This window comes from Trichosurus vulpecula, chromosome 7 (assembly GCF_011100635.1).
Source record: "Trichosurus vulpecula isolate mTriVul1 chromosome 7, mTriVul1.pri, whole genome shotgun sequence".
NCBI classification, from domain to species: Eukaryota; Metazoa; Chordata; class Mammalia; order Diprotodontia; family Phalangeridae; genus Trichosurus; species Trichosurus vulpecula.
In genome coordinates this window covers 105,608,031-105,634,048 of record NC_050579.1, presented here as the reverse complement: position 1 = coordinate 105,634,048, position 26,018 = coordinate 105,608,031, and the positions used below count along the sequence as shown (strand labels likewise).

Here is a 26,018-nt window from a genome sequence, read left to right as displayed (position 1 = left end):
ACTCTGGTTCTGTACCCGAGGGGAGGTGGTCATGACCCCAAAGACTTGACTCTAGAATTGTTGTATTGTGGGATTTGTGGGTTTCTTGTGGGAAACCAATAAATGATTGTTTGTAATCCATCTTCCCTCCTTCTTCCCCACTTGTGATTTAAGTATATAACCTGTGCTTTTACTTCATCTAGGAGAACTTTCCTCACGCTGAAATTGATTAACCTACTTGATTACTACTACGGTCCTAGGCCTGCTTTGTGTAGCTCTGAGTATGCTCAGGTTGGAGGCTGGCTCAGTTAAAATCCTGTTAGCAGGGGATATACCTAGAACAGCTTCTAAGTTAGAAAAGGTTAGAGATGGGAGTGAGTTGCCACCAATTAAGGAAATCAAAGTTTTTGTGATCACGGAAGATCTAAGATGTGCTAGCTTTTAAAGGAGTCCCCTGAATGTCCCCTGATGACAGCATTCTTCTGGGAGCTCTGTATAGAGATTCAATTCAATAAATATTTATTAAGCATCTACTATGTGCCAGACACTGCAAGGTCTGAGAATACAAATAAGAAAAAGAAAGATAGTCCCTGGGGTGGGGAAGGAGATAACATAAAAGGAAACCAAGAAGAAGGAAACAGAAAAAGAATGAAATGACGAGTGAATTATAAAAGGATTGCCTTGCTGTAGTGAGGTCCCAGTTGAGCAGGATTTCATGATTTTCTCTAGCTCTGTTGTTAGCCTGCAAATAGAAGAAAAGATAGGAATAATACACAGCTGAGGCTTGGCAGATTTGGTGCTTGAGGACAAGCAGGCAAGGGACTGGAATGTGTAAAGGACGATGTTGATTTGATCTCGTTCATGAATGGACCAAGGTGGGGAAAAGATGATGGCCTGGCAAAGAACTGAAGGGATTGGAGGTGAGGGTTAAGGATTGTAAGGTAAAGGGGGAAAGATGGAATGACAAAAGATTATGCTTTGATAAAGGAATTTTAGAGTTCTGGAACATGGAAATAATTGCTCGTGAGTGATGTTAAGGGTATTAACCATCTCTGTGTGTAGCTGAGGTGGAGTGCAGTAGGTCATGGGAACTCAGACACTTGGAAGTTAGTGTATTTGACTGCTAATTTGAGGGCAGGAGCTGGAGTGGAGGGAAAGCCATGCACTGAACTCACTGAGGAAGAAAGGAGTGTCCTCGGGGTCAGTAGATGAAAGCTACCAGAATCTTGATTGGATGATAAATTTGAACTATATACATGAAGCAAAATATTATACTTGTTTCCACAATTTATAGCCTGAGAATTGCCTGGGGCACTGAGTGTTTGTGGAATAGCTAGTTTGTACCAGAACTGGGCCTGGACCCTAGGTTTTTCTGACAAAGAGGCCAGCTTTTATCCTGTAGGCTCCCTCATTCCCATCATCCTTCTGGCTTTGTTTCTTCAGTCCTCAATTTCTTTCAATCCCAGAATCATAGAATTGGAGAGTTGGACCTAGTGCAACGTACAAATGAAATGAATCCTCACTCTAACATATCTGACAAGTGGTCAACCAGTCTTTCTGCTTGTGCAATGAATCAGCAGAGATAGGTGCTAGGGGCTTCAAAGATTAGAAGACAGAAATGAAGCAGTCCCTCCCCAAGGAGCTCATTCTATATTAACAGCCTCCAAACAGGCGTTTTTTACCTGGGGTTTGTAAACCTGGGAATTTTTTTAATACTTTCAACGTTTCATTTAATAACTATTTCAACCTAATTGTGTTACTCTGTAGCGATGTATTTTATTATTTAAGGACCCCTGCCTAAAGGCTCAATCTCACACGCGCAAAGGTTAAACCCTGCTAAAGGGATCCCTCTCTCTGTGTCTCTCTTTTCTTTCTCTCTGTCTCTGTCTCTCTCGTTAACTCATACAGACACGGGTCAAGAACCCACTCTGACATGCTAGGAACACCTGCTAAGCCGTGAAAGCAGCCAGGACAATCCTGGACCCACATCTGCCCTGGGCATAGATATCTTTGTATCCAAGAGTCTTCTATAGCCGGAGGGGGGAGGGGAAGGGAGGGAAGGAGAGGGGAAGGAGAGAGGGGAGTGGAGGGGAGGGGAGGGGAGGGGGGGAAGGAGAGAGGGGAGGGGAGGGGAGAGAGGCGGAGGTGGAGGAGTGGCACCGAGGGAGTCTCCACCTAGCTGTGGAGCACATTCGGCCGAGCTTTCCTTTTGATCCTCCTGGGCTGCCATAGCGGAGCAGTCCCAGAAGAACCTGGCAGGCTTAACTGCACCATGCCGTGGTGGAGCAACTGCTGTGAGTGGAGAGTGGTCTTAACTGCCTTCTTTCTCAGCGGGGAGGACTTGGGGAAGCCTCGGCGTTCACGTTTTGGCCGAAATGGCCTTGATTGACCAAGCTTCTGGAAGGTTCCAGGGACCAGGAGATTGAGGATAATGGGTGGGGTGGAAATTGGAGGGAAACCACGGTCAGGCCTTAATTTTTTCTGTGCCTCCTTGAAGAGGGAGCAGGTGGGGTCTGGGTTTGGGGATGTCACCTGTGACCCCGGGAAGGCCTGGGGCCTTAAACTGATGGGAAAGGAGTGCAGGGCTGGGCGGGACCTCGTGTTGCCCCCCACGGCCTGGCCGGCGGCCCGGATGAGGCCTGCGGGCTCAGCCCAGAGCCATGTTCGGAGGGGCCTTCAAAGAAAGTGGCTGCCCTGGTCTCTCCTGTCTCGGGGAGTCGGAGGGGGGCCCTGGGCTCACCCACTCATTTCATGGGGGAGGGAAGGCTGGGGAGGCCCAAGTGTGGTCAGAGCTCCAGGTCCAGCTCCGAGATGCGATTCTATTTGGGATTTCCCGATCCAGAGCGGCCCCCCCCCCCATATAATTGGTTCCGTAAGAGTCCTTGAGGGATCTTCACCGTAAACACTTAGGGTGGATGTCTGTGAAGTTACTCCTTTATTCTCCTCTGTGTAATAGTTTTGGGAAAACCCAAATTGAATTCAGCCTTTCACACGTTGGTAATAGGCGTCGCTGATGATGTGATCGAAAAGCTGTAGACCATGATGTAATCCGACAAAACCGGGACTCTTGGGAGGAGTCACCATCTTGCTTCGCGGTTAACAAAATGGAATTGGTTTTTTCTTAATGTCCGTGGGTTTTGGATCTTAGGGGGTTGGGAAGGAAGGAAACAAGTATTTATTAAGTGCCTCCTATGTGCTAAGCGCTGTGGTAAGTGCTTTACAACGGCAATAATCCTTAAGTTATTGTTAACAACTAACATACAGCGTCAGGTGCTGTGCTTTGCAATTTTTATCCCATTTGATCCTCCCACCACAATCTAATAATAATAATAAATAGCTAGTATTTATATAGAGCTCACTGTGTGCCAAGCACTGTGCTAAGCACCTTGCAATTACCTCATTTGAGCCTCACAACAACCTATTAATAATAATAATGATAGTAATAGCAATTATTTATATAGAGCTTACCATGTGCCAAGTGTTGTGCTAAGCACCTTGCAATTACCTCATTTGAGCCTCACAACAACTCTGGAAAGTAGGTGTTGTTATCCCCATTTCAGGGGGTTAAGTGACTTGCCCAGGGTAATTCAGCTAGTAAGTGTCTGAGGCTGAATTTGAACTCCAGGCCCAGAACTGTAGCTGCCCTGCTCCCTCTAGTTGGGTGGGACGGTGGATTCAGAGATGGTATTTGAACCTAGGTCTTCTGACTTAAGGGTTCTCTATGCTGTTTTCCCAGCTGTGTGCAAATACATACTTGGAGAGGTGGCATGTAAAGACCTGGTCCCTTCCAGGCAGACAACATGAAAGTTGAATCAGAAGGCATGTGATCCCAGGAAGAGAGGGCTGGATTTGGAGTCAGAGGAGTCACCAGTTTGACCTTGGGGAAGTTACTTAACTTCTTGGCCTCATCTGTAAAAAGGGAGGAGGTTAAACTAGAGGCGTCTCATGCCCCTTCTACTTTTAAATGTGTGATCTTATGATGCCGTAATGTCAGATGTTGTTCATTTTAATGTTTTCCTACCACTGTGTGAAAGACAATTAGTGCTTTGGATGAGGACTTGGACTCTAACACTGGAGCAAAGATAAGCAGGTTGTGTTGGAATATGAAGAAGGAAATAAAGGATCTGGACAAGAATTAGGGAAGGCATTTCAAAGTGGAAAGAAGAGAGGCAGCTATGTGGTACAGTGGATAGAGCATCTCCTCAGAGTTAGGAAGACCTGAGTTCAAATTAGGCCTCAGACACTTGACAGTTAATAGCTGTGTGAACCTGGGTAAGTCACTTCACCCCAGTTGCCTCACCAAAAAAAAAAAGTTGAAAGAAGAGTGGGTGAAGAGAAAAGGTTTTTGGGAAAGCAGGAAGAATGCTTTGGTGGGGGACTGACATGATACTACTTTGGCAGAGCAAGGTAGGAGAGTAACACAAAAGTAAGGCTGAAAAGTTAGGTTGGGGCCAAAATACGGAGAAGTCTTAGGGTTTTTCCGCTAAGTAATAGGGACTCATCAAAAGTTTTTGAGTGTTGGAATGACATGAGGAAAAGTGTTTTTATAGTATGTTTAAAATAGCAGCAATGTATGAAATAGCTTAGAGGAGGGGTGAGAGCTTACTAATGTAATCAGGAAGCTGCAAATATTAGGTATGATGTTAATGATAATAATAATGACAGCTAACCTTTATATAGCACATGCTATGTGCCCTCCTCTCATTTAATGCTCGTAACAACCATGTGAGTTAGGTGTTATTAGACGAAGAAACCGAGGCAAATGGAGGTTGTAACTTGCAGCTAGTAAGTGTCTGAGGTTGTATTCAAACTCTGGTCTTTCTAACTCCAGGCTCAGCACTCTTATCTACTGCGCACCTTCGCTAGGTCGGACAAAAAATACTTTTTCTGGTTCTAATCCATGTAGTAGGAACTCTTGTTAGTGCAAATAGTATGCAGTTCCCTTTTCGTTCTTCCCTCAAGTCACCAACATTTAATTTCAACTGCTTTTCAACTACCCAAGCTAATTTACTAAAAACATCTCATCCATGTCTAATCAAAAAGCACACCTACATTTCCAAACTAAAACAAAAATCTGAGAGCTTTGATAATATAGTATATTCATGAAGTTGTTAATATCCCTTGGTTCAAGTCCTGGTTCTGCCACCAGCACACTGTGTAGCCTTAAGGCAAGTCACAGTCATTCTAAACTAGTTTCCTTATTTGTTGCAATGGGTAGAAATGCCACCTGCCCTACAAGGTTATTGAGAACCAAGTAAGAGAGAATGTGTATGTATTTCTTTATAATTACAAGGCATTATATGAATATAATCTTACTTAGAACATTACTTATTCTCTGACTAAAAGTAGAGTAGATGTACATTTGTTCTGTTTTATGGCTAGCTCCCAGTCTGGTAATGTGATTTCTAATAATGTATAAAGTTTGAGAGCTAAGCATTATAAAATTCTGCAGAAATCAGGAAAATTTTGTCCTGATAATTTATTACAATGCTAAATCATGTTTATTTAGTGCTTTTAAGTTTTGCAAAGCATTTTCATAAATTCGACCCTGTCGGGTAAGCGGTGCTTGTAAAATATCCATATTTTACAGATGAAAAAAGGTTAGAGGTTATCAGTCTAGCTAGGTGTGGATAGCTTTTATCATTACAAGTTTCACTACCAGGTGATCTTTTTTTGGTGTCTTGGTAGGGATGGTCTAAGCCTGATGTATTAGAGAATTTGATGCAAAGATTTTCCCCAGTTTATCTCGTCACTTTTAAAAAGTTATGTTTAATTTTTTTAAATCAGCAAAAATCTGTCTCCTCCTTTTGTTATAAATGTGTAGTATAAACATTTCCTTCTTCAAAAAAAGTATGTCTCATTCTACACTGAATCCTTCATTTCTCTATCAAAAGGGGATAACATGTTTCATTATTAGACCTCTGGAATCGTTGCACATGCTAATGACATGAGACAATTTCCCTTAATCTTCCTTTCTCTTCTCTTTTCCTCCCCCTTACACCTCTATGTCTTCTTCTTCCCCTCTTCATTCTTCTCTTACAGTCATCAGGAAACAACAGAACCATTCCCAGGCCTAGTCATATTAGGCTTCCTCTGTGACCCCAGATGATAGGGTTCAGAGAAGACTTATGTGTCATCTCATATTTGAATATAAGCATTTATTCTTGTTTAACCTCTGATAATTGATTTCTTCTTTCATGTTTACCTTCATATGTCTATTTTAACTTCTGTGTTTGAACTTAATTTCTATGCAGTGCTTGTATTTTCATCAGGAATGATTGAAAGTTCTCTTTTATTAATGATCTTTTTCAACTTACAGGATTATACTCAGTTTTGCTGGGTAAATTCTTCTTGGCTTGGAGCCTCAATCCTTTGGCTTCTGAAATATCTTGTTCCGTGTCTCTTCGCTTCTTAATTGTGTTAAATTTGTTTTGCAAAATAATTTCAATTAAAGTATTTTTTATTATTCTCTCAGCCCTTTACCGTGTCATAGCTGTGGAAAGGTAACTGGTTTTTTTTTCCTATTTTTTATATTATAACTTCTAATGTTCAGGGCATATATATTTTGAGCTTAGTGTGATCTATGGTTTAAGGAGATGACCACAATGTAATCTGTGTCAAGTTTTTCCCAGTAATTTTTGTCAGACAAGGAGTTTTAAACAGTTTTTGTTCTTGAGCTTATAGAACACTAGTTTATTGAGTTTAATAACTGCTTCTTCAGTTTTCCTGTTGAAGGTATTCCACTAATCTTTCCTATTTTTCAAACCAGTGCCAAATAAAATTTTTTAAAAGTAACAAATGCACGTGTTGATGTGTCTCAAAATGTAAGTTTCATTCTGTACCTACATTCAGCATAGCCAGGAGGTAGGAAATACGTATTATCTTCAGTCTTCTGGAATCATGACATATATTAGTTAATACATCAGTTCTTACTTTATTCAAAATTTTTTTCTTAGCATCATTGTATGAATTGTTCCCCGAGTACTTGTTCACTTCAGTCTGCATCAATTCATATACGTCTTTCTAGGTTTCTCTGAATATATTGTTTCATCATTTTTTATTTAAGGTACAATAATATTCCATTACATTTCTAGACAAATGGTACAGTTCCCCAATTGATAGACACTCTTGTCTTTTCAGGTTCTTTGCTGCAATAAATATTTTTGCACATATGAGTTGTTTTTCTCTGTCTTTTATCAATTTGAGGTGATGGATATAAATCTAACTGTGGCAAGTTTAGTGTCTTTTTGAGTATAGTCCCAAATTGTTTTCCAGAGTGGTTGGACCAATTCACCCCTCCCACCAGAAGTATGTTATTATATTTGGTTGCCTTTTTTTCTTTTTTGGCATCTTTGCCACATTGTGAGGTAGAACTTACTTTAATTTGTATTTCTTTTATTTGTTGTGATTTGGAACATTTTCTATACTGTTGAGTTTGCATTTCTTCTTTTGACACTGAATGCCAAGTAATTTCAATGATTAGTGTTGTCTAGTATAATTTCAAGTCTACAAGTATTTCCTTTTAATTCCTGTCCCCCCCCCATTATTTTCCTTAAAATATATTTTTCCAGAACAATTATAGACCCTTTAAGTAACTCTTTGGTAGTTTGGTATAGCACTAAATCTGAATCATTTTAGTATTACCATTTTTATTTTATTGTCTACTGATATCCTTCCAATATTTTGAAAATCAACAAATAATCAAAAAGAGGAAATTTTGAGAATAAGAGGAGAAATAGGTAAATTGGAAAGAAAAGACAATGTATTTAACAAAAATAATATCCGATTCTTGGAAAAGACAATTCTTTCTATATACCATCCCTTTAATAATTGTAGATTTTGAGGAATTATAAATTTACCAGCCTATAATTTGAAATATCCAGCATGATGCAGTGAAAAGACTGCTGCATATGGAGTCAGAGTAATTGGGTTAGATTCCTGACTCTTGTTACTTGTTACCTGGGTGGCCTTGGGCAAATCACATAACTCCTTTGACTTTCTGTTTCCTCACTTGTGAAAAGATGACTTGAATTGGATGAGATCAGCTAAACTGAGCAAGTTATGTCTTGTATTTGGATGTTTGTCTCCTTGTCTTCACCCTTCCTCCTCACCCTGAAATATGTTAATTTTGTTGTTGTTTCATTGTATGATGCTGACTCTTTGTGACCCCATTTGGGGTTTTCTTGGCAAAAATACTGGAGTGCTTTGCCATTTCCTTCTCCAGCTCATTTTACAGATGAGGAAACTGAGTCAAACAAGATAAAGTGATTTGTTCAGGGTCACACAGCTAGTAAGTATCTGAGGCTGAATTTGATCTCAAGTCTTTCTGACTCCAGGTCTGATACTCTATCCACTGTGCCAGCTAGCTGGCCCTAGAAATTGAATAGGGAAATGTTATATGGTTATTCCTGTCCTACATAGGATTCTGATAGTCATACTATGAAGTGGATGGTAGAAGGCCAGATCTTAGGATAAGGAGACCTTTGCAACATAACTGCCCTCCTCCTCCCCTACACCCCCTCTTCTTTTTAAGGTTAGTTCAGGTTCAACCTCCACCAGTAATGAATATTTTAATGCTTCTCTGTTCTAACCCTTTCCTATTCAGTCAGGTTCTAACTGATATTCCTCCATTTGCGTAGATTGTGAAAACCTCAATCAGGGAAGAGACTTTCATTTTAATCTTTGCATCTTCAGTACTTGCACTTAATAAACATTTGACAATGTTTTTGTCATTGAATCAAATACATTCCATTGCAGTTGAAGATAATTCCTTTTGATAGAAAAACAAGTTTATTAATTAACTTTCTATCCACGATGAGCAGTGTTGTTACTCCTTCTTTGATCTTCTTCTTCTCCAGCATAGTAAACCATTTTTGTTGCCTTGCATTTCTGTTTTCCTGACACTATTCTTAAAGAACCATGGCATTTTTTTTTCTGTTCATCATCATTTCCCTGAATTCTCTTCCAGCTCAATGTCTTGAAGTTAGTTGATGAGATCTCTCAAGCCATTATCAGACTCTCATATTAAATAAATCTATGATGATGGAGAATATATAAAGAAATATAGAGACATTTTGACAGCTTTTCCCCTAATAACTAAAGTGTTATCAGAACTGCTGGTAGGTAGTTCTTTGTGACCCCATTTGGGGTTTTCTTGGCAAAAATACTGGAGTGGTTTGCTATTTCGTTCTCCAGCTCATTTTACAGATGAGGAAACTGAGTCAAACAAGTTTAAGTGACCTGTCCACAGTCACATAGCTAATAAGTATCTGAGGCTGGATTTGATTTCATCTTAGTTTCATTTCCTTATTCTTGTCTTTTTTTCTGCTGTCTAGTAAAGCTAGAAAGAATCGGTAACATAGCCATGAAGGAAGTATAAAGAGCCTAGTTAATCAACACCTGAATCTGCAGTGTTGATGGCACATGACCATTTTCAAAAAAAAGAAAAAGAAAATTTCATCTGTTTAGAACTAGTGAGTAGTATGAGCATCAGACCTGAGTTTAAATCCAGGATCTTTTACTAAAAAGCTTTGTGTTCTTTTGCAAATCTCAATGTCTCAGGGAATTAATTCCCTCAAATTTAGGACTTGTGCTAAAATCTTCCCAGCTCAAATGTCAGTTCTGTAAAATAAAACCTGTCTATATCACCTGAAACTTTGAAGAAATCAATTTGCAAATAATATTTCAAAGGGAAGAAAGATATTGAAAAGTAAATTTACTTATATGTAGTCTTTTTTTTAAAAAGAGTTTTAGGATCACTGTGTGTTGAGGATCACTTTGGTTAATTTATAAATTTGAGAATCTGTATTTTATGCTATAATCACAGAATTTTGAGTTGTTTTTTTTTGTGACTTTTCCTTTAGGTTAGCGCATTTACTGAGTTTGCAAAAAAGACATTTTTAGACCCTGAATTCAGAATGTCTCTGGTGATTGTGATTAATACCTTGTGATTAATGATTAATTAAAATTAATACCAAACTGATAAAGTTTACTTTGTTTCCTATTCTTCCCACCCTCCTTCTTCCCAGTCCTCTGCTTCCAGAGCTGCCAGGCATATGCTGAAAAGGGAGACCCACAGTGGGGAATTTCAATATAGTTTTCAAATTTCAATATAGTTTTGGTTGGAAACAACATCTATTTCTGTACCTTCTGAATCTCCTGCTGGTCAGAAATGACTCGCCTAGATTAACAGATCACATTGTGTTTTACACTTCTAGATTGTCAAAGGTGTTGGAGAAGCTGTCAAGCTGCCTGGAAAGTTGAATCAGAGTACTAGCTTAGAAATTACCTTGGAGTGATCCATATGTAGAGTTCACTAAAATATACTACAGTGTGACTTAATTGTCAGTTATGTTTGCATCTTATAATGAACACATTATCTCCTGAATCTTATTTTAACCATTTTCTTTTCTTTTCTTTTTTCCAACAGTTGGACAGAGAGACTCCGAAAACATGATTGAAAAAGATGATGTGGATAATTCTCTGGTAGCTAGGTCAGCATCTAGTGTGCAGGATGTTCAGGAGACTGTTCATGAAATAATTGAGCAAATGCCTTTGTCAGAAGATAATATAGAAGAGTTGGAGCCACCTACAGAATCTCAATCTAATGATGTTGGATTTAAGAAGGTGTTTAAGTTTGTTGGCTTTAAATTTACTGTGAAAAAGGATAAGAATGATAAGTCTGATCCTGTTGAATTGCTCACAGTCAAAAAAGATGAAGATGATGGTGTGGAAACGAATGGAGCTGATGAGTGTCAAGATTCTGGTTCAGAAAATGAAGCATTACCTAAAGAGACTGAATCGACCCAGTTAGTTGGGACAGATGAAGAAAGTCAGAGAGAGAGTGCAGATCCTGAGGAAGGGAAGAGTTCTGAGGAAGAGAAACAAGAAAAAGGCAACAAATCTTCTGAACCTGAAAATATATCATCATTCAAAAAGTTTTTCAGTCTTGGTTGGGCTGGCTGGAGAAAAAAGACCAGTTTTAGGAAGTCTAAGGAGGAAGAGCCAGAGATTTCTGAGAAGAAAAAGGAGCAAGGGCTGGGGAAAGGAGATGTAGTTGAAATTTATGAAGGGAAGAAAGAGGACGCTACTGAACAGTTAACTGTTTCTGAACATCTACCCCCCCAGGAGGCCATTGACAGTATAAAAGATTCCAGTATGTCTGAGAATGAAAAAGTACATAGATCCCCTGAAGATCAAGTTCAAGAAGCACAGATATCTTATGAAGAGAAAGTTGCTCCTTTAGCCACAGAGGTGTTTGATGAGAAGGTAGAGACGGTAGCAGAAGTTCATGTCAGTACTGTGGAAGAGCAAGAACAAACAGATCAAAGCTCCAAGGTAGAACAGGCTGTTGGATCTTTGTTCATTGCAGCAGCTGAAATGAATGCAGATTTACAGAAAGTTGAAGTGACAGAGAAGCTGGTCAAGACCAGAGAACTGGTCTGTGCCTCCGGAGATGACTGTGTTAAACTAGTTGAACCAAGTCTTGAACAATCAGCTTTGTGTCAGCAACATGAGGGCATCACAAATGAGGTAGAAATATTGTCCTCACAAGAAAGAGGTAGATTGCAAGGAAGCCCATTAAAGAAACTTTTTACTGGTACTGGCTTAAAAAAACTGTCAGGAAAGAAACATAAGGGAAAAAGAGGAGATGATGAAATAAAGCCAGAGGAATCAGGGGAGTTTACACAAGTGTCAGAGGATTCTCCAGAAACTCCAGAGGAACAAAAGGGCGAAAGCTCTGCTTCATCCCCAGAAGAATTGGCTGAGGTTACCTCTGTAGAGAAGGATATTGTAGAAGCACCACAAGAGGTTGAGATTGAAGAAGAAGGTACTACTTCAGATGGAGAGAGAAAGAGAGAAGGTGTTACCCCCTGGGCATCTTTTAAAAAGATGGTGACACCCAAGAAACGTGTTAGAAGGCTTTCTGAAAGTGACAAAGAAGATGAAGTTGAGAAAGTAAAGAGTGCTACACTGTCTTCAACTGAAAGTGCAGTTTCTGATAATCAGGAAGAGATGAAAGGACATGGGGATGATCAGAAGACAGAAGAGCCAAAGCGTAAGGTTGATACTTCAGTATCCTGGGAAGCCTTAATTTGTGTAGGATCTTCCAAGAAAAGAGCAAGGAAGTCATCATCTTCTGATGAAGAAGGAGGGTCTAAAGTTGTTAGTGGAGATTCCCAGAAAACAGAAGATGTAGGAAAAAACAAAGAATCTGGGACAGAAATAACACATCTACATTCCCACGAAGGTGATCAAGGGCAGATAAATTCTTCCCCTGAGCTAGCTGGAAGCCCGCTTGAAGGTGAGGGAGTTTCCACATGGGTGTCATTTAAAAGATTAGTTACTCCAAGGAAAAAGTCAAAATCAAAAATGGAAGAGAGAAATGAGGAATCTGTAACTATTTCTGGCATAGAACATTCTGCTTCAGATATAGAACCTGTGAAAGAAGAATCCTGGGTTTCAATCAAGAAACTCATTCCTGGTCGAAGAAAGAAAAGGCTAGATGGGAAACAAGAACAAGTTACTGTTGAAGAAGACCATACAGGAGTTAATGAAGATGATTCCGATATCCCAGCTGTTGTTCCTTTATCTGAGTATGATGCAGCAGAACAAGAGAAAATTGAAGCCCAACAAGCAAAAACCGCCGAAGCAGCAAAAATTTCACCTCTGCAAGAGGTGAAATCTGGACAAGTAGAAGGTCCAGGAACAGAGGAGACTACTGAGGGACTGGTTCATGCAGTTGGTGTAACTGTCGTAGAGGGGGAAAGGGCGGTTACAAGTATTGAAGAAAGGTCACCATCTTGGATTTCTGCTAAAATTACAGAACCCGTTGAAGAAGCCACAGATCAACCGAAACAGCAGACTGAGGAGATATTTGAAAAAGAAGTACTTGTTGAAGTACCTGTTACTAAAACCTTGCCAGATATAAAGGACACTGGCAGTGACACGATTGTTAGTGAGCTAGAGTTAACTTCTGAAGCAGTGACAGCTCCAGAAGAGGCAGCAGAAATGACAGAAGCCTCTTGTGCGGAAGAGACCACTGAAATGGTTTCTGCAGTTTCACAGTTGACTGACTCTCCTGATACGACAGAAGAAGCCACACCTGTGCAGGAGGTAGAAGATGACACGCCGGATTTAGAAGCTCTTAAGCAACGAACTCAGGAAGTGATTGAGGCAGTTATAGAAAAAGTTAAGCAAGCAGGAGAATCTGAGGTTACTGAAACTCTTGTTTCAGGAGACACAGTTTTAACAGTTCAGAGTCTTGAAACTAAAATACCAGCGAAAGTGAACGTGAAAGAAGCTGAACAAAGTGGTGATCACCAAGAGATCAGCCTAGAAATTGGAGAAGCAACTGGGTTAGATGACAGTAAAGTGTTGCATGCTGAGGTGCAGGAACAGGTACAAGCAGCAAAATCTGAAGATGTAACTATTAATGATGGGCAAGAAATAATTGTACCTTCAGAAACCTTTAATAAGTTTAATGAAGTTGAAAGGAGTATAGAAGTGAAGGAATGTAAGTCATACAATGGTTTCACAACTTATCAAGCTGAGACTACAGGTATTGAAACGTCGCAAATTCCAATACAACAGATAACACCAGTTGAAATAAGTACAGATGAAGGTTCTCTTGTGATACATTTTGAAGAGACCAGTATAAAACAGCAAGAAGGCAGTGATGTTGATGACTCTGTACCTGCATTAGGATCTGAAATTGTAGAAACAACAGTGGTCGCTGTATCAACTGATAAGCCTCCAGAAAGTCCTGGTTTCCAGTCTTCACAGGGGAACAAGGAACAGTCTAAAGTGGAAGAAGTTCCAGTACCTACTGAGGAACAGATAGTTGGGCAAATGGGACAGAACCTTTCAGAGACTGAAGTGGTTCAAGATTCAAGTCCTTTTGTTGATCAGGAAGTGAAAGATAGAATAACTGCAAAAGAACAGGTCTCTTTAGACACAGAAGTGATGGAGTTACTTGATCAAACGAAGATAGACCAAGTTGAACTGAAAGATGAAAAAGTTACTGAAAAAGACAAATTAGAATATGAAAACAATTCTGAAAAGGTTGAACTTCAGATCAGTTCTCACTCAGCTTCAGTGGAGGAAGAAGTCTTGGTTCAGGAAGACTTAGTGTCCTCGGAAATGCTCAAAGTTCAGAGCTCTGAGGCTCAAGAAGCATCTTTACCATTAAGAGCGGCAGCAATAGCAGAGAAGGCTGTAGCAGAAGCTGTAAAACTTTCAGAAACAGCTGAAAATTTGGGTTCTGTAGCTGTTGAATTAGTAACTGAAAAAATACCCTCTGAAAGTATGCAAGATTCTGATAGTGGTGGGTCAGACCAAGCAGTACTCATGGAAAAGCAATCTCTTGCAGGGTCTATACTTCAAGAAAAAGCAAAAACAGTGGTATTATCTGCTATTACAGAGACTATCAAAAGCTCTGGCATCATGAAAAGACCAGAGGAAGAGTCCCAGAAACTGTCAGATGCAGCCAGTGTTGAAATTGTTTCTCAGGAAGTCAAACCAACTCTAACCGCAGTAGAACTTGGAAAGGATGAAGATGATATTTTGACCATCAGAACCCAGAGTACCAGAATTGTACAAAATGTTATTCAGACCGCCGTTGATCAACTTGTTAGTGCCAAAGATCTAAACTCTCAGACTTTTGCACTTGATGCAGAGGAGCAGGCTCAGATAAGAAAATCTGAAGAGGAGGGTACTCTACATGAATCTGAAAGAAATGAAAGTGAACTGATAGTACAGTGTGAAATGGAATCTGTTACAACTGAAGACTTAGGGCTAGCAGCTGTTGAACAAACTTCAGATGCACCTGTAATTTCTGGTATTTACAAAGAAGCCTCCATTTCTGAAAGTTCTGAAACGATAGTGGCCATTGAGGTACAGATACCTGAATTAAAGTTAGGTGAACAGCAGCATGAAGAAGCAGCACCACAGCTAGAAGAAAAAAAAGAAGCCATTGAAACAAAGACTGAGCCAAAAATTGACAGTGCAGCGTCAGGAGAAGTACCTGATAAGTCAAAACACATACCTAAAGGAGAAAATGAAGATGACATTGCGATTGACCGCTCAGATGATCCAAAATTAGTACCAGAGGAAAGTAATGACCTATGCAAAGGGTCCATAGATTCAAATGGACCAAAACGGAAGGAAACTGTTGAGGGTCTGGAATGTCAAGAAAGACTAGTACTTCAGGTAGAAAAAGAAATTTATAACCAGTCAGTAGAAGATACCAAAACACAGACACAAGAGGAGGTACATAAACATGATGAGCCTTGTGAGTCTCCACCAAAATCAGCACCTAAGGAGTCTTGAGGCAGAATGTAAGTACAATGCTTTTTTTTCTTGTAAAATAACATTCCATGTTTATCATATGTCTACAATTTTATGTATATTCTAATTCTTTCACAGTAATCATGTGAGGTTGACAGCATTGTGGAAGAGGGAGCTCAAAAAGTTCAGGTGACGATCATGGCTCACCTAGTCTAGGACATACATAGCCATGCGTCTATCAGAGTCTAATCGCATCTGAAACATTAAAAAAAAAAATTCCGGCTCATGTTTTTTGCGAAGGATCAATAGCAACAATAATCCCTATTGTGTAGTCCCAGTAATAACACAAAACTAAAAACTAATGAATGACTTTTTGACATTGGAATGTACAACTCTAAATCAGGCCTATTTAAATATGCAATCAAGCGCCTTGAGGCATTATAATAAATGAATTGGGCAGTGGACATGGCATGCCTCAGGTTTTCCCCCTAAGTGGTTCAGCCTGGTTCTGAGAAATAAAATTCATTTTTTGAATGAGCTGTGAAAAGAAATTATCTGACTTAGTTGGTATGGTTGGTAAATTTCTCTCATCCTTAAAATAGCATGTGAATGACAATAAGCTATCATTTCTGCTTCGTTTTTAATGGTTTATTGATGCTTTTTGTGTTTTGTATTAAAAATGGCCTTCCTGCCATTGAACCCTCCCCTGTGACAAAAGCAAAAAAATTAACATTTAACAAAAATGACTAAGAAAATAACATTTTCTAATGGTATGTGATTCCTGTCATTTCCCACTTGGTTTCTGAGGAGGGAAGTATAGTGTGTTCTCTGGAACCAAGGATGGCTACTACAATTAATATGTTAGGCTATCTTATAGTGTTTTTAAGTGGTTTGGAGTATTGTATTCCTGGTTCTGCTTATTCCACACTCTATCAGTGTTTATGTCTCAATTTTCTGAATTTCTTATTGGTCATTTATTATGATAGAATTGTGTCCCATTATGTGGGTATATCGTAATTTGTTCATCTTCTACTCTTTCAGCACCTGCTTTGCTTCCTATTTTTTTTCGTCTCCCACAAGTGTGGTTTTTGTGAATAGGTTTGTTTTCATGTTGCTCATTGAGAAGTTCGTGCCCATAGTGGGGAGTGTTGGTCTAGACTCCTGACAGCACTTCTTAACCCCATACGGGGTTGCTGAAGGGATTGCAGGTGGGAAAAGTTTTAAGAAGCCGTGGACTCTAGAGTAGTGGAAAACCACCTGAGTTTCAGTCTTGCCTCTGTCCCATGCTGCCTCTGTGATTTTGGGAAAGCTCCTTAATCTTTCAGAGCTGCAGGTGACACTTGCGAGTATGAGGGGCAGAGAAAGGAGCCTGTCTGCGTGGTAGAAATTCTTCACTGGGAACTCCTTGCATTGATGATGATCATGTGATTTCTTTTTAATGGTCTGGTATTCAGTTCATAAAAGGATTCTGATTTACAGTGCGTGCCCCAGATACTGTTATTCCCATTTTACTGATGAGGAAAATGCTACTGAGAAGGATCCCACAGATGTGCAGATGTGAGCCCAAGTCTCATAGAATCTCCCAATTTCAAAGTTGAAGGAACCCTTAAAAGTCATCTCAGCCAGCCTATAATTGAATCCTCTCTACGGCTCACTCAGTCAGCCTTGTCTTAAAGACCTCTCTATATAAGGGAAACGTATTACTTCCTGAGCCAGCACTCTCCCACTTTTGGTTGGTTCTAATTGTTTTTCATCAAGCCTAAATTTTCCTCTTTGTAACTTCCATATTACCTGGTTCTGTTCTCTGAAAGAAAAAAAAAAGTCAAATCTCTCTTCCACTTCTCACAGTCTTTCACATACTTAGAGATTGGCTCCTAGGTTCCTTGACCGTAGATGTAGATTTTTTCCCTGTATCTTCTCTTCCATAGATTATACATATCCAGGTTCCCCAGGTTCCAGGGTCTTCAGCCAGTACTGGTTTTGAGGCCCTTCAGCATCCTGGCTATCTTTCTCTTGGTTTTCCCCATCTCATCCATACCTTCAAATGTGGCAATACTAAAAACTAAATACAACAATCTAGATAGGATTCGAGCAGGGTGGTGTCCTAATAAAAATCACTTAACCTTTAGACAGTGCTTTAAAGGTTGTGAAACCCTTTGCACACGTGTGATATTGAACAACATCCCATACATGACATTATTTTTGCTTATTTAATTTTTTTTTAAATTTTCTAAACTTCAACACTAAAAAAACATTCCACATGCAAAGTAGTTTGTGTATGAAACTATGAACGTGGGCACAGTACTTGATTTCAAATGTATATAATAAATTCAACCTGTTTCAAAGCTGTTCTGTTTGTTTCCTTCTGAATTTCTGTTGTCTTCTGCATATTTAAAAGGATTTTCAGTGACCACCTTCTTGCTTTAATTTGTGGGGTGCTCTTTTTTCAGTTGCTCCAACCCTTTCCACCTGATGATACCTTTCTCAGATGGGAAAACAAAAATGACAGTCCATAGGCATAGGCAAGCAAAACAAATCCCCATATATAATATACCATAGTCAAAAATATATATCATTCTGCACCTTGATTTTATCATTCTCTTAGAAGGTAGGCAGAAGCATTCTTTGTTATAAGACTGGAATTATGTTTGATCATTGAATTGACCAAAGATCTTAAGTCTTTCGAAGGTTTTTCTTTACGAGGTATATACTATTATTATCCTCATTTATAAATGAAGTTACTCAGACCACAGATTAAATAAAGGACTTTCTCATGGTTGTCAGACCTGAGCCTCAGTCTCTGGACTCCCAACCTTGTACCTTTGCCACCCTACCATTCTGAATACAGTAGGCCTGTACACCCCCCAGTCCTTTGCCCTGTGCCGCTCATGAAGGTGCTCAAGCCTGTATTAGGTTCCTTTCCCTCGACCCCCCAATCTCCTCTCCTCCAGTTCTGTACCTTTTTCAGATAAACTTCTGTCCAGCTTTTTCTCTCACATACCTTGTATGTCTGTGCTTGATTTTTTTAACACAACTATATCATCCCTATTCATTTAATTAGATTTATCCTGATTTTCTAGTCTGTTGATATTCTTGACCCTGACTTGGTATCCAGTGTGTAGCTATCTCTCTGTCCTAGGTTTGTGTTTCTGAAAATTTTATAAAACATGGCAGCTATCCCTTTACCCAAGTCACTGATGATAAAAACTTAAACCCATTAATGATTTCTCTTTGGTTTGGCTGTTTTTGTGGGCCAGGAGACTTACTGGTGCAATTGAGGAAGGCCTATGATAATTTCCCACACTCCCACAATTCTAGCTGGGATTGTTATGAGCTAGGAAGTTGTGGTGTAGCCAGTCAACTTTACCCCCAAGGTGAATTGATCTGAATTGATTCCCTTTTGGGAAAGAATATAAAAGTTTTTTTTTAGAACTTTGGCTAGGGAGCTCCTGAGATGTCTCATTGACTGCTTTTAATCTCCTTGTCTCATGGGACATTTATTCACTGGTCTAACTCTACTACCATTTAGCCTATCTCTTAAGCCTGTCCATAGAATATCATGGAAGATCTTTATTAAATTCTTTGCTAGGAGCTAGTTAATTAAATTAAATCTATCTACAACACTCCCTTGACCTTGATCAAAAATGGAAATGAGGCTATTCTCACCCCATTTGTTCATTGCTTCTTTTTCAGACTTAAAGGTTGCCCTTTTCCTTTCGCATTACTTTAATAAATTCCAGGATTTTTCAAGGATTAGAGATCAGTGTTACTGATCTATAGTTTTCAGATTCCATTCTCTTAAACTGTAACCGTGTTTTACTACAGGGTGGAAATTGCCCCAAGGTTGGGAAATTACATTCCTCTTAGGAGGAAGGCAGGGGGTAGGGCCTGATGATGAGGTTGAATTCCAGTAATAGGGCATGGGTAGTTATTCCCAGGTTGGGTTGAGAGGGGGAGTTGGAGAAAGCCTGCCTCATTAAGTTCAGTAGCTTTTCTTGTGGAAGGAGCTGTGGGTGAGGTGATTAAGACCCGATGTGCACAGCCTCCAGGTAGGGAGGAAGAGGAATTGGGTAGAGACATAGGGTCTGTGCTGTATTTTGCTGAAAACAGCTGCCTCCCCAATACTGTGATCGCTTCCCTTTTCCCCTTCCAAAGTTTTGCCCTACCCAACTACTCAAGTTTTTCTGTGTTATAGAGCCCAGGGTGCAATTAAAAACATTGAGTAGAATCACCTGTGTGCTAAGATAACTGCCCCCTAAAATTTAGATATGGGGGGAGAGGCATTGTGTTTCAGTGGAAAGAATACTGGATTTGGATTTAGAGCAGCGCTTTTGGGGGAGGGGGCAGGGCAATTGGGGTTAAGTGACTTGCCCAAGGTCACACAGCTAGTACATTTGTCAAGTGTCTGAGGCCGGATTTGAACTCAGGTTGCCGGTGCTCTACTCACTGCGCCACCTAGCTGCCCCTAGAGCAGTGCTTCTTAAACTATGGTCTGAGACCCCATATAGGGTTGCTGAAGAGGTCAAGAGTGAAAAAAGTTTAAGAAGCCTTGATGGAGAGTGTCTGTGTGGCTTTGGGCAAATCATTTCCCAGACCTTTAGTTTAAAAATTTTGCAAATGAAGATGGCTTTAAGATGGGATGTTGTGGGTATGCTTCAAGGATTCAAGAAGTGCTTTTGTATGCACTTGGGGCCTAGAATTCTCTGCAGTCTCACAGAATGGTCAGGAAATGGGAAAGAGAATGGGGGATGGGGAGGAAGCACCAGGCTGTGCAAGCCATTTGAGGTCTCTGGTAGTGCCCCAAGTTTCTGCATTTGGATCTGTGCTGCTTTATTTTTCATTCACTTGGAATTGGATGACAGGATCCAAAAATATCTTGTCATGCCAGAGCTTTGGGGTGAATTGATTCAATAGGGATACATACATGTAAAGTCATAAATGAAAAATAAAATTCAAAAGTGCAGAAAGGGTAGGTGTGTCTGAAAAGAGATCCACTGGTTTTATTGGATTTCAGTAATGCACAAGAACAGTAATCTTGGTCTATATGGGAGAGGCATATAAAGATCATCTCCCAGGAATTAAGGAGGTTATAATTCTTATGTATTCTGTACTGGCTAGAACACATCTGCAGTATTAAACTTAGTTCTCTTGCCGTATTTTTAAAATTTCATCGATAAGATGGAGTATTCAGAGAAAGGCAACCTGAAAATGGCTATATCTTTGTGTCATTAGATGTCTGGCATCTAGAAAGACATTCCAGTTTTTATTGCCACAGTTCAAAAGAAAGTATAGCTTCATGCTTTGTGGTCACTACTCCAAATGGTCAGTACTTAAGTACAGTTCATAAAACTAAAAAGAAAAGAGTTTATCAATTGCTATTCAAAAAATAAGCGATAATCAAAAGCTTCATCAAAAACAAAAAGTTGTTAAATGCAAAGGATGATTTACATAATCATCCTGATTTGTCCAGTTTATTTCAAGTATGTTTTAAAGTACCTACCAAGGTATTCTTTTAGGTGCTAGAGAGGCAAGGCTAAGAAATACACAGTCAAACATTCTGTGTGGTCTCCTTCCACTTCTGTAGGGAAATGGGCAGAAGGTGCTAAGACTCGTTTTGTCTGCCAGCTGTTGGTATTTGAAGTATGATAGCCTTGTCCAGTGACTCAGCAGACATGCCGTTGGAGCAGAATCATATCAACAATCAGAATCTCCAGATGAAACTGTAGAAGACATAAGAAAGTGGAAGCTACAGGGAAGGCTACCTAAAAGGAGAGGCAGATCAAAGGGGTGTGGTGTTTGTTTGCTATGCACCCAAAGATAAAAAAAAATCACTCTTTGATGGGGTCCTTGGGAGTGTTTCACCTTGCAGTGCTCATGTTAAGCATCATGGAGTAAATTGTAGTTGATGTACTAACATCTCTGGACTAGAGCAAGTAAAAACATAGATTCTTGCTAGAGATGGCAACTATTTTCTGGCCTTGAGAGATCAGATTTCAGGATATTGGAAAGGGGGGGGGCAAGATAATCAAATGTTTGGGGGGGAAAATAATGAACTGCACTTTGACAGGGAGAAAACAAAAAGTAAAGGATAAAATTAACTTCCAGACCCTGTGTACCTACTCTTTACAAAATCAGAAGATGCTATATACCTGTTGAAGTTATCCTTTCTGAGGATGTAAAAACTTCTTGGTCTATATGGCAGAGGCATATAAAGATCATGTCCAAGGAATTAAGGAGGTGATAACTCTTATGTATTCTGTTTTGGCTAGAACACATCTGGAGTTTTAAACTTAGTTCTCTTGCCATTTTTTAAAAATTTCATCAATAAGATGGAGTACTTGGAGAAAGGCATACATATATATATATATATATATATATATATATATATATATATATATATATATATGAAGGAAATGGGCAGATTTTAACAATCAGTATGCTTCAGCAAGCCACATTTTTGCAGTTAATTGAAAATTTAGAGAATTCATGATTGATTAAACCAAAATATTGCTTTATAGATTCCTCCAACAAGGTATGTGAGTATGTGTACTCATATTTTCAGAGAGTTGTGGTGAGACTCCTAGGACACAGTAGTGCAATGTCAACTAGAAAGTGATAAATTTAGATGTCACCTGTTTTGCATACCAGGAGTTTTTATTTCAAAAACCCTCACTAATGGGAAGAGGGAGAAAAAAAGGTAAAAAGTGCACAGCAAAGAACAAAAGAAAACGTAGAAGGAAGCAAAGAAAAGCTGAATAGCTTTGAAAACAATGTAGTGTTTATTATATAGGTTTTCTTGAAATGGAAATTTATTGTTTTATGTTGAATCCTCTCTTACGGTCTGCTGTGTACATAGAAATGTTCTTTTTCCCCCTTGCTTTGTATTCAAATTTAAAATGAATAAACAATTTACACAAAAAAATTCACTAATGTTTGTTGGGAGGGTTTTAGTTATTTTGGGTCATTGTTTACAGTGCCTATATTAATGAGGACCCTCAGATACTGGTTTTTATCTTCTTTCATTGTCTTAATACAAAGAAGAACCTGCTGATGCTGTTTCTATTTTTTATTCTTTTTTTTCTCTGTAGTTAATTCAGAATGTGTGTCGTAGGACCAGAATGTGAAGAAAGGCGATGTAAGAAAGTGAAGGCTGCTGTTGATTAGATTCAAGACTAATGTTCCTGAACTGTGAGAACAGAAGATTAGGTCTTACTACCTGAAGCCATTCCAAGAGAGCCACTGACAACCCTGAGACATCAGGAGCTATACTCATCATTCTTTTATGTTTGGATGTCAACATTTCCTCTTTTTGAGACATTTCTCTTTTTTTCTCTTGATAACATGTGAGGTTTCTCATTTAATGACCTTAATTCTGAACCTTGAGAGGAGTTGGAAACATTTAGTTTCTCATATTCCAAATCTTAGTTTCAAATGCTTCCAAAACTGGAGTGTAATTCTTTGTGTATTTATATGTATATCTTAAATAAACCTTGTTCTGTTTTTATTGTACATTTTTCTTCACTTACTGGTTAAGGAGATATTCTGTCACATATTATATGGAGTACCAAGTACACATGACCATAGTAAAGCACTGTGGAGTTTGGAGCCACAAGAAGACAATAAGGGAGGCTTCATTTGCTGCTTTCATGAGAGTCCTTCCTGGTCCAAAGGTACAATTCCTACTGAAGACATCCATTCATGTTGAGATCCCCATTTGTATCATTACTCTGAAATAGGGGCTTTTTCTACTCAACACAGAGTGAAAATTTGTAGAACCATAGCTAGCTTATTGATGGATTTTGCTTTAAGTGCTAGTGAAAGTTGGCAGGAAGTCTCAACAATTTTCAAATTCTACATATTTTTAGGCCTTCCTTTGTTTCAGAATGGATGTTTAGACATGAGTGTGCTTAAGGACTGAGTAAAAAATTGTTTTTGATGTTACTGAGAAAAGAATGCATTGCTTTAAGTTTTTGGATTCTGTTGTTCTTGTATCCTGGGCCATATCCACATACACACAGCATGAAGTAAGACAAGTTCTTTAGAAAGTGGTTTTTGATAGATAACTACATTATGTCTTCTCCATATATATGCCCACTTGTCTTAACAGTGTTTCATTATGTTCATATACATTTGGTAAACTGTGACTTGACAAGTGATTTAAATAAAATATTTGCTTACACTTAGGTTTGTTGGTCTTATTAGAATGTAGGAAATCTGGGCTAACTTTGTAAAGCATTTGGATCATATTAATCAAAACAGGCTTGAACTACTAACCTCTGTATCAAAGGGGATCACACCACCACTTTAAAAGACAGCTGTCTTAGAGAAGGCTGGACTGCATATTAGAAACCTCTGTTCAGTGGCAGTTCTTTTTCTTTAGGAGGTCTTTAACATTGGCAAAGACTAGCCACATACTGAGCTGTCATTATTGGTGCAATTCTACCATCTGGTGGTGATTTCTTGAAAGTCAGTTTTCTGGGGCACAGTAACATCTTCACTTAAGAATTGCCTAATATTTAAAAACCAAATGGGTTATTCTGGGAAGGAATTTTAAGAAGCCTCATAAATAAAATGTCAGAATACTTCCAATTATGATTTTTCATGCAAATTAGCCTGAAAGCTTCAAACATGGGAGGCCTTTGTCATAATGTAATTGTCACATGTAATATCTTCCTATTTTTGTATCTGTGTAGTGTTTTCATTTTCCAAGTTACTGTCTAATATGAACATTAAATACTTAGTAGTTGGAGAGCTAAGACCTGCAAATCCATTGGGCCAAAAAGTCTCTCCTTATGGAATTTACTGCTAAAGTTTGTTACTTCTAAAACTGGAAGCTATTTTCTTCGCTGTTGTGAGCAAGCATGGCTACTCAAGAAAAATTAGCCACAAAATTTTGCTATTCACCCTAAGGCACTTCATACTAAACAATGTATAATGGCCTTTAATATATTCAAGGAGATATAACTTTGTAAGAAGCTGTATGGAATAGTGGGTAGAAGGTTGGCCTGGAGTTAAGAAGATCTGAGTTTCAGTCCTACCCTATATATTGCTTCTATGACCCTGGGTAAATCACTGTAACCTCTTAGTGCTTTAGCCACCCCTTTAAGATCATAAATTGCAGAGAAGGGACTTGCCCACATTGGTAGAGGGAATTTCCTAACTTAGGAATTTACTATACCAATGAAACAAAAAAAAATTCCATTTGCTTGCTTTTGTCAGAAAAAGACAATGTTATTAGAACTGGTATTATATCATAGTCCTAAATATTGACTATATGTATTCCTCCTTTCTAAAATAGAAGTAGAAGCTCTTTGCTCTACTCAAACATGAATATGGAATTGCCTAACTCATGCAAAATCGTAAAATAGTTTCATTTTTTAAGTAAACACCTTTGTTCCATGTTTTCTTCCTGATTGCCTCAACTTTGGAAGATTGCAGTCATCAAAACTCATTCTCCAGAAGTCATATTAATTGCTTTGTGTTTTTTTTGTACCAATATCTGAATGTGTCATGGGACGTTTTTTAAAATAAATATTGTATACCCATATCTGCTAAGCCATATTGTTAAAGCTACAGCAGGTAAAAATGAACATCAGTAGCATGAGCTGCAATTTTGATAGAATTTTTAAAGCTGCTGTTAATGTGTAAAATAAACCTTGTTTAGACCTCAATGCTAGCATTAGCTAATGTAAATTGTAGGAACTGGGGAGCAAGTGCCTAACCTTGCTTTTATATATACATATATATCAACACGAATACTTGTACATTAGAAAGTGCAACTAATTGTAAACTCGAGACATTTCTCGTTACTGAGGACTATGAAATAGTGTCCTGATATTATTTTATTAATGGTACAAATTAGATGACTCTGTAACAGATAGTTTGTTCCAATATATTGCCTTGATCTCTGGAACTACACCGTATTCAGTTGAGGGCTGTTAACTTTAACTTGGGTTTAAGCTTCAAGCTTTGCAGATTCCTCTATTCCAAGGCATTGGATTACAAAGTATTTGATTAGTTTTGTTTTTTAGGATAGATTTTCATTTATCAATAAAATACAATCAAATGGTATCTAACGGGTTTTCTTTCTGTATTCACAATTCGATTTTGAACGCTTTTCCCTTCACATAGTAATTGCAGATGGTGTATATTTAAGTTTTTCCTTCTTTTTCTCCAACTCAATTAGATTTTGATATTTTCCTCCCAAGTAATATATCGAGTCCATTTGGGCCTATGTTCAGATAAAATTACTAATAGATTGGTGGTTCTTAAGTCATAGATGAACATTTTTGATGGAGGAATTTTACTGGTCATTATTCCCGAAGCATCACTCTCTAGGTGATGAAATCTGGGCCCACTGAGGTTGTGATTTGCCCAAAGTAGCATAACTAGTACTTTTTAGTACTTATGTAAACTAATTCCATAACATTTTGCTGCAAATACTAGATTTATGTGTTGAAACTTCTACACCTGAGTTAAGTAATGGAAAGGACTTTTAAATGTGACAGTTTTTATGTTCCCCTCATTTCTAGACACAACTAGAACCATGGGATTGGATCATAGGTTCACAGAATTTGCAAGGGATTTGGGAGATAGAGAATCTAGTTCTATGATTACAGATTTGTAGCTAGAAGAGGCCTTAAACATCACTATCTAATGAATAAACTTAAGACCCAGGAAGAGTGAGATTTAACAATGTCTAAATATACTATAAAACCCTCACTTTGCAGATTGTCCAAGGTCACGCTGTA

At 38.7% G+C, this 26,018-nt stretch overlaps 1 protein-coding gene across 2 annotated transcripts in view; it reads left to right on the top strand.

The window, feature by feature from the left end:
- The window catches only part of AKAP12 (A-kinase anchoring protein 12), a 119,107-nt gene extending 93,769 nt beyond the window's left edge, over nucleotides 1-25,338 (top strand). For both annotated transcript variants that reach the window (XM_036766573.1, XM_036766574.1), the window contains 2 exons: nucleotides 10,409-15,317; nucleotides 22,356-25,338. In XM_036766573.1, the coding sequence (XP_036622468.1) occupies nucleotides 10,409-15,309 (4,901 nt within the window). In that variant the 3' untranslated portion in view covers nucleotides 15,310-15,317; nucleotides 22,356-25,338. The remainder of the gene's footprint in view (nucleotides 1-10,408; nucleotides 15,318-22,355) is intronic.
- Nucleotides 25,339-26,018: the final 680 nt, after the last annotated feature.